Genomic DNA, 15,080 nt, shown 5'->3' with positions numbered 1-15,080 from the left:
AAACATTCTTCCCATTCATTCCTCTTTTCATACCTTCTCTCTGTCGTTTATTTCCCAGCTGCTCCTCCAATCAGCAACCAGGAAGCCCCACAAACAGAGGTATCATTTTATGGAGAAAGGAGCTGGTAATACTGTTGGAGGCCGGGGTTGGAAATGTTCCTTTTTCCTCATCCCTCTCTCTTATTTAACCTCCCCTACGGATACTAACGATGCATACAATTCCCCTGTAGGACAATTTAATGCAGCCAGTCGATGGGCAACGTGGGGCTCGGCTGAGAAGAGAGAGATCACCAAAATAAAGAAATCACAGCTTGGCGCTCGGCGTTCCCTGAACAATGAGAGCATTTGATGCACTATCAGGCGGATGCTGTGTCTGTCTGTTTGTCTGTCTATGGGTATCATCGGTCTGTGTGTCTGGGGGGCTGAGACTGGGTGTCAGTGAACAACTACATATGTAGGATCTTCATTTCATCACCATGTTTTTCAAGGTTTAAAAATGCTTCTAAAATTTGTAATATCCACTTTAAAATGTCAGACTTGATTTGCACTAACTAAACATTTATCAAATCAGAGACTAGTGGACTACTGGTTACTGTGGTGGAGGAAGAGAAAAGTGGACTACTGGCTACAGAGGTGGGTGGTGGGGGAAGAGACTAGTGGACTACTGGCTACAGAGGTGGGTGGTGGGGGAAGAGACTAGTGGACTACTGGCTACAGAGGAGGGTGGTGGGGGAAGAGACTAGTGGACTACTGGCTACAGAGGTGGGTGGTGGGGGAAGAGACTAGTGGACTACTGACAACAGAGGTGGATGGTGGGGGAAGTGACTAGTGGACTACTGACTACAGAGGTGGGTGGTGGGGGAAGTGACTAGTGGACTACTGACAACAGAGGTGGATGTTGGGAGAAGTGACTAGTGGACTACTGACTACAGAGGTGGGTGGTGGGGGAAGTGACTAGTGGACTACTGGCTACAGAGGTGGGTGGTGGGGGAAGTGACTAGTGGACTACTGGCTACAGAGGTGGGTGGTGGGGGAAGTGACTAGTGGACTACTGACTACAGAGGTGGAGGAAGAGACTAGTGGACTACTGGCTACAGTGGTGGGTGGTGGGGGAAGTGACTAGTGGACTACTGGCTACAGTGGTGGGTGGTGGGGGAAGAGACTAGTGGAATACTGGCTACATTGGTGGATGGTGGGGGAAGTGACTAGTGGAATACTGGCTACATTGGTGGGTGTTGGAGGAAGAGGCAAGTGGATTAATGGCTACAGTGGTGGAGGAAGAGACAAGTGGACTACTGGATACAATGGTGGGAGAAGAGACAAGTGGACTACTGGCTACATTGGTGGGTAGTGTTGGAAGAGACAAGTGGACTACTGGCTACAGAGGTGGGTGGTGGGAGAAGAGACAAGTGGACTACTGGCTACATTGGTGGGTGGTGTTGGAAGAGACAAGTGGACTAATGGCTACATTGGTGGAGGAAGAGACTAGTGAACAAATGGCTACATTGGTGGGTGGTCATCGAAGAGACTAGTGAACTACTGACTACATTGGTGTTTGGTGGGGGACGTGACTAGTGGACTACTGGCTACAGTGGTGGAGGAAGAGACTAATGGACTACTGGCTACAGAGGTGGGTGGTGGGGGAAGAGACTAGTTGACTACTGGCTACATTGGTGGGTGGTGTTGGAAGAGACAAGTGGACTACTGGCTACATTGGTGGGTGGTGTTGGAAGAGACAAGTGGACTACTGGCTACATTGGTGGGTGGTGTTGGAAGAGACAAGTGGACTACTGGCTACATTGGTGGGTGGTGTTGGAAGAGACAAGTGGACTACTGGCTACATTGGTGGGTGGTGTTGGAAGAGACAAGTGGACTACTGGCTACAGAGGTGGGTGGTGTTGGAAGAGACAAGTGGACTAATGGCTATATTTGTGGAGGAAGAGACTAGTGAACAAATGTCTACATTGGTGTTTGGTGGGGGACGTGACTAGTGGACTACTGGTTACAGTGGTGGAGGAAGAGACTAATGGACTACTGGCTACAGAGGTGGGTGGTGGGGGACGTGACTAGTGGACTACTGGTTACAGTGGTGGAGGAAGAGACTAATGGACTACTGGCTACAGAGGTGGGTGGTGGGGGACGTGACTAGTGGACTACTGGTTACAGTGGTGGAGGAAGAGACTAATGGACTACTGGCTACAGAGGTGGAGGAAGAGACTAGTGAACAAATGGCAAAATTGGTGGGTGGTGGAGGTAGAGACAAGTGAACTACTGGCTACATTGGTGGGTGAAGAGACCAGTGGACTAATGGCTACAGTGGTGGAGGAAGAGACTAATGGACTACTGGCTACAGTGTTGGAGGAAGAGACTAATGGACTAATGGCTACAGTGTTGGAGGAAGATACTAATGGATGACTGGCTACAGTGTTGGAGGAAGAGACTAATGGATGACTGGCTACAGTGTTGGAGGAAGAGACTAATGGACTAATGGCTACAGTGTTGGAGGAAGATACTAATGGATGACTGGCTACATTGGTGGAGGAAGAGACTAGTGAACAAATGGCAAAATTGGTGGGTGGTGGAGGTAGAGACAAGTGGACTACTGGCTACATTGGTGGGTGATGGTCAAATAGACTAGTGAACTACTGGCTACATTGGTGGGTGAAGAGACCAGTGGACTAATGGCTACAGTGGTGGAGGAAGAGACTAATGGACTACTGGCTACAGTGTTGGAGGAAGAGACTAATGGACTAATGGCTACAGTGTTGGAGGAAGATACTAATGGATGACTGGCTACAGTGTTGGAGGAAGAGACTAATGGATGACTGGCTACAGTGTTGGAGGAAGAGACTAATGGATGACTGGCTACAGTGGAGGAGGAAGAGACTAATGGACTACTGGCTACAGTGTTGGAGGAAGAGACTAATGGACTAATGGCTACAGTGTTGGAGGAAGATACTAATGGATGACTGGCTACAGTGTTGGAGGAAGAGACTAATGGATGACTGGCTACAGTGGTGGAGGAGAGACTAGTGGACGACTGGCTACAGTGGAGGAGGAAGAGACTAATGGACTACTGGCTACAGTGTTGGAGGAAGAGACTAATTGACTACTGGCTACAGTGTTGGAGGAAGAGACTAATGGACTACTGGCCACAGTGTTGTAGGAAGAGACTAATGGATGACTGGCTACAGTGTTGGAGGAAGAGACTAATGGATGACTGGCTACAGTGGTGGAGGAATAGACTAATGGACTACTGGCTACAGTAGTGGGTCATGGAGGAAGAGACTAGTGGACTACTGGCTACAGTGTTGGGTCATGGAGGAAGAGACTAGTGGACTACTGGCTACAGTGGTGGGTGGTAGGGGAAGATATTGGTGGACTACTGGCTACATTGGTGGGTGGTGGAGGAAGAGACAAGTGTACTTATGGCTACAGTGGTGGGGGGAGAGACTAGTGGACAACTAGCTACAGTGGTATAGTGGTGGGTGTAGGGTGAGCCACTGGGTAGAAGCCTGCCTGGCCCTGCTGACTGAATCACAAAAATGAGCTCATCATCTCATCTCTCTGGGGGTTTAAGGTTTAATGGACGAGAAAATAATGAGTATTGACATAGAGGTGGCAGTTTTGACTTCATCACCGTGTATGTCTGTGTGAGTGAAGCACTAAGGAAGAGGAGGAGTATTTTATAAAGTCTTAAATCTCAGTTGTCGCATTCATAACTGTTAGGCCCAGTGCAGGCTGGTGGACGGTGTGTAGTGTGGTAGTGGTAGTGTTGACTAAGGAGGGAGAGTAGTGTAGTAGTGGTAGTGTTGACTAAGGAGGGGGAGTAGTGGTAGTGTTGACTAAGGAGGGGGAATAGTGTAATAGTATTAGTGTTGACTAAGGGGGGGAATAGTGTATCAGTGGTAGTGTTGACTAAGGAGGGAGAGTAGTGTAGTAGTGGTAGTGTTGACTAAGGAGGGAGTGTAGTGTAGTAGTGGTAGTGTTGACTAAGGAGGGAGAGTAGTGTAGTAGTGGTAGTGTTGACTAAGGAGGGAGAGTAGTGTAGTAGTGGTAGTGTTGACTAAGGAGGGGTGTAGTGTAGTAGTGGTAGTGTTGACTAAGGAGGGAGAGTAGTGTAGTAGTGGTAGTGTTGACTAAGGAGGGAGAGTAGTGTAGTAGTGGTAGTGTTGACTAAGGAGGGAGAGTAGTGTAGTAGTGGTAGTGTTGACTAAGGAGGGGGTGTAGTGTAGTAGTGGTAGTGTTGACTAAGGAGGGAGAGTTGTGTAGTAGTGGTAGTGTTGACTAAGGAGGGAGAGAAGTGTAGTAGTGGTAGTGTTGACTAAGGAGGGAGAGTAGTGTAGTAGTGGTAGTGTTGACTAAGGAGGGAGAGAAGTGTAGTAGTGGTAGTGTTGACTAAGGAGGGAGAGTAGTGTAGTAGTGGTAGTGTTGACTAAGGAGGGAGAGTAGTGTAGTAGTGGTAGTGTTGACTAAGGAGGGAGAGAAGTGTAGTAGTGGTAGTGTTGACTAAGGAGGGAGAGAAGTGTAGTAGTGGTAGTGTTGACTAAGGAGGGAGAGTAGTGTAGTAGTGGTAGTGTTGACTAAGGAGGGAGAGTAGTGTAGTAGTGGTAGTGTTGACTAAGGAGGGAGAGAAGTGTAGTAGTGGTAGTGTTGACTAAGGAGGGAGAGTAGTGTAGTAGTGGTAGTGTTGACTAAGGAGGGAGAGTAGTGTAGTAGTGGTAGTGTTGACTAAGGAGGGAGAGTAGTGTAGTAGTGGTAGTGTTGACTAAGGAGGGAGAGAAGTGTAGTAGTGGTAGTGTTGACTAAGGAGGGAGAGAAGTGTAGTAGTGGTAGTGTTGACTAAGGAGGGAGAGAAGTGTAGTAGTGGTAGTGTTGACTAAGGAGGGAGAGAAGTGTAGTAGTGGTAGTGTTGACTAAGGAGGGAGAGAAGTGTAGTAGTGGTAGTGTTGACTAAGGAGGGAGAGTAGTGTAGTAGTGGTAGAGTTGACTAAGGAGGGAGAGTAGTGTAGTAGTGGTAGTGTTGACTAAGGAGGGAGAGTAGTGTAGTAGTGGTAGTGTTGACTAAGGTGGGAGAGAAGTGTAGTAGTGGTAGTGTTGACTAAGGAGGGAGAGAAGTGTAGTAGTGGTAGTGTTGACTAAGGAGGGAGATAAGTGTAGTAGTGGTAGTGTTGACTAAGGAGGGAGAGAAGTGTAGTAGTGGTAGTGTTGACTAATGAGGGAGAGTAGTGTAGTAGTGGTAGTGTTGACTAAGGAGGGAGTGTAGTGTAGTAGTGGTAGTGTTGACTAAGGAGGGAGAGTAGTGTAGTAGTGGTAGTGTTGACTAAGGAGGGAGTGTAGTGTAGTAGTGGTAGTGTTGACTAAGGAGGGAGAGTAGTGTAGTAGTGGTAGTGTTGACTAAGGAGGGAGTGTAGTGTAGTAGTGGTAGTGTTGACTAAGGTGGGAGAGTTGTCAGTGCACGGCAGGCCAGGATATGGAGCCATGCCGGGTCTGATATTTTCCCCCTACACTGCTCCACTGCACTGTTTGTGCCACAGCAGACTGCATGAGTCACAAGGCAACTAGTGCAGGCTAACAATACATTGAGGCATCACCACCACCACCACCTTCCTCCTCTCTGCCCACCATGGCCTTGCCGTCCTGGGCCTCAGCCAGCCTGCTCATAGCATCCCCCCACCACCACCTGGTCAACTGGCCATTAACCCTGACCCAAGACCAGTCTACTGGAAACACACTGCCACTACTGAAGATTAAGAATAAACATCAACACCAGGTCTGGCAAAAGGTGGGGCATTGAAACAGCCTGGACATATAGGTTTAATGTTGTTGTTTTTTCAATAATGCCAACAGCTTTCAGACATGGATAGCTGTTCCAGCCTGATTTGCAGGGTGGTATTGCGTGAGGTAGGGACAGGTTGTTTTGCCCTTCTGCCAGGAACGGCTCACACACACAATTTCATGGTGTGTGGTCATCAGTGCACAGTGCACACCACTGACTCCATAGCCCTAAAAACCTGTGTGTGTGTGTGTGGTGTGTGTGTGTGTGTGTGTGTGAGAGAGAGAGAGATGCCTGCCGTCGTTACCGCTCTGCTAAAGAGAAAATCAAATATTAATCCAGCCAGCACCGTTTGCCGTTTTGAAAAGCGAGAGCCACTCACCATTTTATTATTGATTTCATGAAAGTGGATCTCGCATACTTTCTCCACAACGTCCTCAACCTCGAAAGTTACAAAGCCGAAACCTGCAGGGAGGACAGAGAGGTAGAGAGAATGACAGGAAGAGGAGGATGGAGAGAGAAAGAGGGGAGTGAAAAAGGAGGAAAACGGGAGAGAAAAATAAACCATTGGTTATAGTCAAGATTTATAGAACAACTTCTAGTTGAAAGACAGGCAACATATGAAAGTTAGTCCCCTAAATGTAGCTAAATAAACCTCATAAAGATGCAGTTATAGACCTGGAACGGCTGTACAGCTATGTGCAATAAAAATGATACAGTCCTCATTATTAGAATAACTGTATTCCTGCTTCACAGACAGAAGAGGAGGGAATTGCCACAAAGCTCATTAAATGAAATTCATGGACCCTGGCCTAGCCTGTGAATTTCATTACAGATATTCTCTGCTTCTTCATTGATATTTCACTGTAAAACACATTCTAGTTTTATGGTAATGTCAGGCCATATCATATTATTGATACATAGAACATTATACAAACTTTGCAAATCAGCAACAAGCATTGATTGATAACTAATAGAGGGTAATCTAGTGACTCATGGGCCAAAGCTTGACCTGATTATCTAATTCATAACTAATAGTGTCAGGCAGGTAGCCTAGCGGTTAGAGGCAGGCCAGCAACCGGAGGGTTGCCAGTTCGAATCCCGGGTCCAACGTGAAAAATCTGATGGGAATTTAGCTGGCATCAGGATTGCTAGTATCAAATGTTAGATGCCATTGCCTTACTTGGACCTTGTGTGTAATGACCAATAAAGCAATCTTCATTTTAGAGGGTAATCTAGTGGCCCATGGGCCAAAAAGTGACTGGATTATCTACATGCCACATAAAGGGATGACATTATGAAGGCATATACTAAGGATAGACACCCAAAAATGCCCCCGCCCCCCAGCAGGAAAGCCTTCCATTCCATGCCCTGTTGACTAATCAGCACTCTCTCAAAAACAAACACACAGAGCGGAGTGGCGGAGCGGAATAGAGATGAAGTTGTGCGCCCCGCTGTGACAAGCTGAAACAAGGCTTTGGTTTTTAAGAGAGTGGGAGATAAGCCTGTGGGAGTCAGGGGGTCAACAGGGTTTGACATAGAGCCAGCATGTGGCCGGGCAGGGCCCCCCTTCTCCACACGCCAGCAGATATGGACAGATAAAGAGGCGGGAGGGCCGATAAGAGGGTCACGGAGAGAGCAACCGTTCCGACAACCCCCCCCTGTCCCGCCTCTGCACACTAACAATGAGTTATTACACAGTACAGTGCAGGGCATTCAATTCACAAACATGCACACATACATACAGTACACACACACGCAAACACACACACAAACTCTACCCGCATGTTACATGTACACATAATCCACTCCCCCAACCCCCCATATGAGGTTGGATCTATACAGGCATTAGACATCATCAAGCAGGTTTCAGTGATCAAAGCCGCCTACACTCTCTCTGGTGTGAGGTAGGAAGTGAAGCTCATTAGTCAATGACCTGCCCTCTCTCCATGACTTCCTGTTGTGATCCAGGGGGACTTCCTGGAGTGAAGCACAGCACACGTCAGACAGAGAACTCAACTCTCAAGCCCCTCTCTATCAATCTCTCTCTCAGGAACATAAAGTATTAAATCAATGAAACACAGATCACACAGCAATAAGAGTCAGAACACACTCAAAACAAATGTTTTAAATGTTATGATTTTATTAGTCTTTCATCCTCTTCCCATTCATTATCTCTCCCTCTGTCTAGTTTCTCTCCCTCTGTCTAGTTTCTCTCCCTCTGTCTAGTTTCTCTCTCAAACGGTCAGAAACAGACTCCATGAGGGGGGTATGAGGGCCCAACGTCCACAGGTGGGGGTTGTGCTTACAGTCCAACACCGTGCAGGACGTTTGGCATTTGCCAGAGAACACCAAGATTGGCAAATTCGCCACTGGTGCCCTGTGCTCTTCACAGATGAAAGCAGGTTCACACTGAGCACATGTGACAGACGTGACAGTCTGGAGACGCCGTGGAGAACGTTCTGCTACCTGCAACATCCTCCAGCATGACCGGTTTGGCGGTGGGTCAGTCATGGTGTGGGGTGGCATTTCTTTGGGGGGCCGCACAGCCCTCCATGTGCTAGCCAGAGGTAGCCTGACTGCCATTAGGTACCGAGATGAGATCCTCAGACCCCTTGTGAGACCATATGCTGGTGCGGTTGGCCCTGGGTTCCTCCTAATGCAAGACAATGCTAGACCTCATGTGGCTGGAGTGTGTCAGCAGTTCCTGCAAGAGGAAGGCATTGATGCTATGGACTGGCCCGCCCGCTCCCCAGACAAGAATCCAATTGAGCACATCTGGGACATCATGTCTCACTCCATCCACCAACGCCACGTTGCACCACAGACTGTCCAGGAGTTGGCGGATGCTTTAGTCTATGGCTGGGAGGAGATCCCTCAGGAGACCATCCGCCACCTCATCAGGAGCATGCCCAGGCATTGTAGGCAGGTCATACAGGCACGTGGAGGCCACACACACTACTGAGCCTCATTTTGACTTGTTTTAAGGACATTACATCAACGTTGGATCAGCCTGTAGTGTGGTTTTCCACTTTAATTTTGAGTGTGACTCCAAATCCAGACCTCCATGGGTTGATAAATTTGATTTCCATTGATCATTTTTGTGTGATTTTGTTGTCAGCACATTCAACTATGTAAAGAAAAAAGTATTTAATAAGAATATTTAATTCATTCAGATCTAGGATGTGTTATTTTAGTGTTCCCTTTATTTTTTTGATCGGTGTATATAGTTTTTCTCTCTCTCTAGTCTCTCCATCTCTAGTTTCTCTCTCTATATATAGTTTCTCTCTCTCTCGTTTCTCTCTCTCTCTAGCCTCTCTCCATCTCTAGTTTCTCTCTATATATATAGTTTCTCTCTCTCTCTATAGTTTCTCTCTCTATATATAGTTTATCTCTCTCTCTAGTTAAAGTAAGGGAAAATAAATTAACATAAATATGAGTTGTATTTACAATGGTGTTTGTTCTTTATTGGTTGCCCTTTTCTTGTGGCAACAGGTCACAAATTGGTAATTGGTATGTCGAATTTTATGTTCCTTTTGATGGCATAGAATGCCCTCCTTACCTTGTCTCTCAGCTCATTCACAGCTTTGTGGAAGTTACCTGTGGCGCTGATGTTTAGGCCGAGATATGTATAGCTTTTTATGTGCTCTAGGGCAATGGTGTCTCGATGGAATTTGTATTTGTGGTCCTGGCGACTGGACCTTTTTTGGAAAATCATTATTTTTGATTTACTGAGATTTACTGGCAGGACCCAGGTCTGGCAGAATCTGTGCAGAAGATCTAGGTGCTGCTGTGGGCCCTCCTTGGTTGGTGACAAAACCACCAGATCATCAGCAAACAGTAGACAATTGACTTCAGATTCTAGTAGGGTGAGGCCGGGTGCTGCAGACTGTTCTAATGCCCTCGCTAATTCGTTGATATATATGTTGAAGAGGGTGGGGCTTAAGCTGCATCAACGCCTGACTGTTTTTTGCCAATTTTAACCGCATATTTGTTTGTGTACTTGGATTTTCTAATCTCCCTCCCTCCCTCCTGTCAGTTCGCTCTGGTCTGGGTCTCAGTCAGCCCCGGGCCTTTCTCCCTCTGTATGTATCCTCTGCTCTCATTCACTTAAGCACCGCTGTGTCAGCTAATCAAAAACTAGGGCTCTGTCTCCCATCTGCAATCAGTCCCATCATTCATCCAGTACAGAGCACATTACTCCTGGCCCCGTGTACTGGGGCCTCTGGGGCCTCCCCCGGTCCCCATTAGTGATGAATCAAATCAAAGACAACTGCTGCACATTCATTCTGTTTAAAGGCAGCAGGTAGAGTAAGAGGATGTGAAAACGTCTGTACAGTGAATAGTTTTGTATAGTGTAAAAGTGCATCGTGTTGTATACGGTTGGTTCACGCTGGATTGTCCATGTATATACAGCAGCTCATGAATCTGTAGCGCTGAGAGAGAAGATGTTTCATTTCACGTCCACAAAGGACTCGTTTATCTGTGGCGCTCTCAGAGATCCACAGAGAGAGACTTCAACAGGTTTTCTGCGATAGGGGAATAGGCACAAATCCAAAAAGACACAGCTAAAAGGGAGTGTTGAGGTGGTGTGTTGCGTGAGCGAGTGGGGTCTTTAAAGAGAGCGTTCGGGGTGTGTGCTGTGCATATGAGGAAGTGTCCCCTGTGATTTCTAGAGAGAAAGACATTTCCATGTGTCTGTTGAGGCCCCCGGGCAGCGTAATGCTTTCTGCCTTTGAGGATGGCCTGGGTCCTCCATATCTCCCCTCCCAACACCGCCCCCCAACCTTATCAGCGCCACACCGACCACTTCTGACAACCAACAAATCAGCTGTCAGGAGCAATTTCTCACCAGCTGAGAGGAAGCTGCCGCTGCTGCGTGGTGTGGAGCAGGAGAGAGAGGGAGGGAGAGAGGTATGTGGGAGGGAGTGTTAACACACCTGCCCTTTGCTGGAGATATCTACTCCACAATACAGCTCTCTCATATCCCCTGCTAGGGTGTAGGAGGTGCAGAGGGTACACTGCACCTCCTACACTAACCACCAAGAACAATGATGTGAGTCCTAGTTCTTCTTCTCTCTTAAATTATAGATAAGTTGATTGCTGAAAATCAAACATTTGCTTTGAGCCTGCGTCGAAAGTCCTAAATGCACCTTGAAATGTGTTGTACTCAGTATCTCTTCATTAGTCTCTCACTATCTTCCATTCTCTTGTCTTTCCTTCTCTCAGCTCCCTCTCCAAACCCAGGGTGTATGGATGAGGATGAGGCAACAATCTGGTCTGCTGTCTCTGTCAGAGTTCACAGCACTATTGACAAAGTCAGCTCCCACCTCAGCATTGGATGAGGCAGGTAGCCAATCAATTCGCTCCGGGAGGGGGTTGCTTAACGACGAGGCTGTAACTAACGGCCTTATCAAAGTCAAATCAGGAAAAAGAAGAGAGAGAGGGAAGACAAGCTATGTGCTCACTGCCCACAAAATTAGGTGGAAACAGCTGCACTTCCTAACCTCCTGCCAAATGTATGACCATATTACAGAGACATATTTCCCTCAGATTACACAGACCCACAAAGAATTAGAAAACAAATCCAATTTTGATAAACTCCCATATCTACTGGGTGAAATACCACAGTGTGCCATCACAGCAGCAAGATGTGTGACCTGTTGCCACGAGAAAAGGGCAACCAGTGAAGAACACACACCATTGTAAATACAAACCATATTTATGTTAATATATTTTCCCTTTTGTGCTTTAACTAATTACACATCATTACAACACTGTATATAGACATAATATGATATTTAAAATGTCTCTATTCCTTTGGAACTTTTGTGAGTGTAATGTTAACTGTTCATTGTTTATTATCTATTTCACTTGCTTTGGCAATGTAAACATATGTTTCCCATGCCAATAAAGCCCTTTGAATTAAATTGAGAGTGATTGAGAGATGAAGAGAGAGAAAGAGAGAGAGATGGAGGGACAAAAAAGAGAGAGATGGAGAGTGAGAGTAAAACCTGAGAGAAGGAGTTTCTCCACCTCCAGACGGTAGGGTTTGAGATGTGGCATCCCCTGCCTTGCCTCCTCGCAACAATAACGTGTACATTTAATGGCCTAACCACCTAAACAGGCCATTTCCTCCTACCTGCCACCCCCCAATGCTGCTGGAGAACCACACAAACTGGTGTTTTCTCCTCACAATGTCAGACTTTTTTTGGTTTTACTCTTTCCTCTAACTTTCATAGACGATTCCCCTCAATGACAACACATGGATTTCCAATCTGGGGTGCAGTAATAGGTGGTAGTGGTCATTACCAAGGCGTCGGGATGGATCTCACACTTATTAGCTGGTGGCGGCTAACCGCACGGCGGTCTCTGCAGACACCCCCCCACCCCCGCCCCAGACAGAGAGACATTCACAGCCGCTCACTAAACAAAGAGGCTGAAACAGCCAGCCTTAATGCCAGTTCCCATCGGAGCGCCGCTGCACAAATAAAATTCAAATGCTGAATCAATGAGTGGTCAACTGACCTTTGCGTCAAGAGGCCCTGCCTGCCCCCGGGCGGTTGGATGTATTTAAAAGGAAGAGGTACATGACCAAATCACATATTAATACAGTGGCTTCCATCCCCTGCAGAGGAGGGCCAGTGAATAAGGGAAGCACAGTGGATAGAGAGGGGGAGGAAGGGTTCTGCTTGTAGCCTGTGGCCCTTTCTCTTATAGATAGACAGACAGACAGACAGACAGACAGACAGACAGACAGACAGACAGACAGACAGACAGACAGACAGACAGACCCACACAATCACACACCTCAAGGGCAAACACACACATGCACGCGTACATACAGACACACACACCAAGGAAGCCAAATAATGATCCTAACGATGTCTTGAGGTATTGATTCATCTAGTAATAAAAAGATAAGCACTCAAAATAACAGTATTGCATTTCACCTCAAGGCAAATACAGTCTACAAATCTGTTGAAGGGGCAATGGCTGTGAATACAGATGAAGTATTTATTCAGAATGTAACAGAGATCTTTCCATAGAACAAAATACTTCCCCCTCTGCTCTGTGTAAATAAATATACACTGTTCCAGTTGCTGAAACTATATGAATGATTGAGAAAATAAAGTAGCATTCAAAGTTGATGAAAAACGTTGGAGGCGCACAGACTGGTTTGTTTTTCTCATTTAGGGCGCTTCGCCTCTCTCATTCGCTCTCTCGTTCTCCCTCTCTTTCGCTCATTCTCCCACTCCAAAACCCCCATTCAATTTACTCCCAAGTGTGAAAAATCATTTGCATACACACAGAAACTATGACAGTGCTGTCACAAATGGCATCCAATTCCTGCTCTCCATCAGTGTGTGAGGGCCGGGGGGGGGTTCCGTCATGCTTTGTCTTTGAGTGTGTGTATGTTGTTTATTGCTGTTGGTCTGTGTGTTACTGTGTGTGCATTTGTCTGTTTGTTTGTGACATCCTTCCTTCAAAAGGACTTTTGGATGTATTTCATTTCAGGAGAATCTAAAACAGCAAGGTCCTTTTCACAAAGACTGACCCTGGGCCTTTATGAGTGTGTCTGTAAGAGTGTAGACGTGTAACCTGTTAGGCATGTGTGTGCATGTAAGCATGTGTTTGTGTGTGTGTGTTCCCATGCGTCACCTCTGACAAGTCCCGGCTCCAAACCGCAATCAAACACCTTTCAGAGGAAAGCGAGAGGAGGGAGGTGAGAAAACCTGTGACAGGCGCAGACAACAGCGGACACAATAAAATCAAAGCCGGTGTCAATTAAATTCTCCTCTGGCTGATAAATGGGTCCCCTTCCCCATCCATTAATAACCAGAGCCAAGCGCCACGACAAAACTTGTCAATGGGGCAAAAAAAATTGCCTGCCAGTCTGTCTGCTCTGTTTGCTAGGCTAGCAGTAGGCAGGGAGGGAGAGAGAAATAAACCTATCCTTGCTTCTCCTTGGGAGAGACCACAGGGGAACAGCGGGCAAGATGCATCCTTAAAAGTCAATAAATAGATGGGCATGCATCGATGGGTGTTTTCGGTCTTATTTACACATCCTCTTAATCAAAAAGGGAGAGAAAAAACTTGGGAAGCTCTTGGGAACTCGGATCTCTTGTAAACTAAATGAGAGTGGACAGAGGAATCAATTGGAATACTAGCCATCCTGCTACAATATAATGACTCGGGTGAAATACGTTTAGCAGAGTGACGGGAGGAGAAACGCCAGGAAAACAGAGAGAAAGGAGAGGAGGTAGGAATGAAAAACCTGCTCCAATGGACACAGGATGCTGAGTGCTGTCACAGAGACACTCAAAACAAGTATGTGTGTGTGTGTGTGTGTGTGTGTGTGTGTGTGTGTGTGTGTGTGTGTGTGTATGTGTGTGTGTATGTGTGTGTGTGTGTGTGTGTGTGTATGTGTGTGTGTGTGTGTGTGTGTGTGAGCGTGTGTGAGTGTGTGTGTGTGTGTGTGTGTGTGTGTGTGTGTGTGTGTGTGTGTGTGTGTGTGTGTGTGTGTGTGTGTGTGTGTGTGTGTGTGTGTATGTGTGTGTGTGTGTGTGTGTGTGTGTGTGTGTGTGTGTGTGTGTGTGTGTGTGTGTGTTGGGAATACAGTATATAATAGACATGTAACACAGTCCCTTCGTAAGGCCAACCTACAACAGACGAATGGCCCACAGCTTGGAGCAGAAACATTGGTTTTGTATAACATTAAGGTCACTCTTCAAGTTTCCAGTTGTATTAGTCATATGTACAGGATACACATGGCATACACTGGCAAACTTAAAGATAAGAATATGAACATAAAGTAAATGGCTCAGTAGAATAAAATGAACATTTTAGCATCAGTATAATAGTTACATATGTATGTGCTGATGTACTGGACTGTCACCCAAGATAAATGTCAGCTTAATCACCCAAAACAAATACTGCTGCAAAACAAATCATGTCTCCAAAAGCACTAATGATCCCCAGCTCTGAAACTACCAGTCTCATGCAGTAGAAGAGGAATGGTGGGACACACCATGAGGGGGAAGAGGATTCCCACTGTCAGATAAAGGCCTGAGCACACGCCAGCTCCTTAGCCAGTGGTAATACAACAAGTAATAGTGTCTCTGTCTCTGTATAGGCCTACAAGCCAGTGATAAAATATAGATATTTACAATTAGGCTTCAAGTACGAATCAACAACATGATATCAGTGGACAGTGTTTCTCTACAAGACCAGGTGAAACACAGTGTATGTCCACGCATAGCGGAACGCAAACCAAACCAACCATAGGACCTGAGCCATTTTT

The 15,080-nt window shown here is 46.5% G+C and overlaps 1 protein-coding gene across 4 annotated transcripts in view; it reads right to left on the bottom strand.

Annotated features, from left to right (window-relative positions):
• LOC139385521 (RNA-binding protein Musashi homolog 2-like) overlaps positions 1 to 15,080 on the bottom strand; it is a 494,242-nt gene that overhangs the window by 126,759 nt on the left and 352,403 nt on the right. For all 4 annotated transcript variants that reach the window (XM_071130644.1, XM_071130645.1, XM_071130646.1 and 1 more), the window contains exon 8: positions 6,159 to 6,241. In XM_071130644.1, coding sequence (XP_070986745.1) covers positions 6,159 to 6,241 — 83 coding nt within the window. The remainder of the gene's footprint in view (positions 1 to 6,158; positions 6,242 to 15,080) is intronic.

Source organism: Oncorhynchus clarkii, chromosome 27 (genome assembly GCF_045791955.1).
Source record: "Oncorhynchus clarkii lewisi isolate Uvic-CL-2024 chromosome 27, UVic_Ocla_1.0, whole genome shotgun sequence".
NCBI lineage: Eukaryota > Metazoa > Chordata > Actinopteri > Salmoniformes > Salmonidae > Oncorhynchus > Oncorhynchus clarkii.
This window is presented reverse-complemented; position numbering and strand designations above follow the sequence as displayed.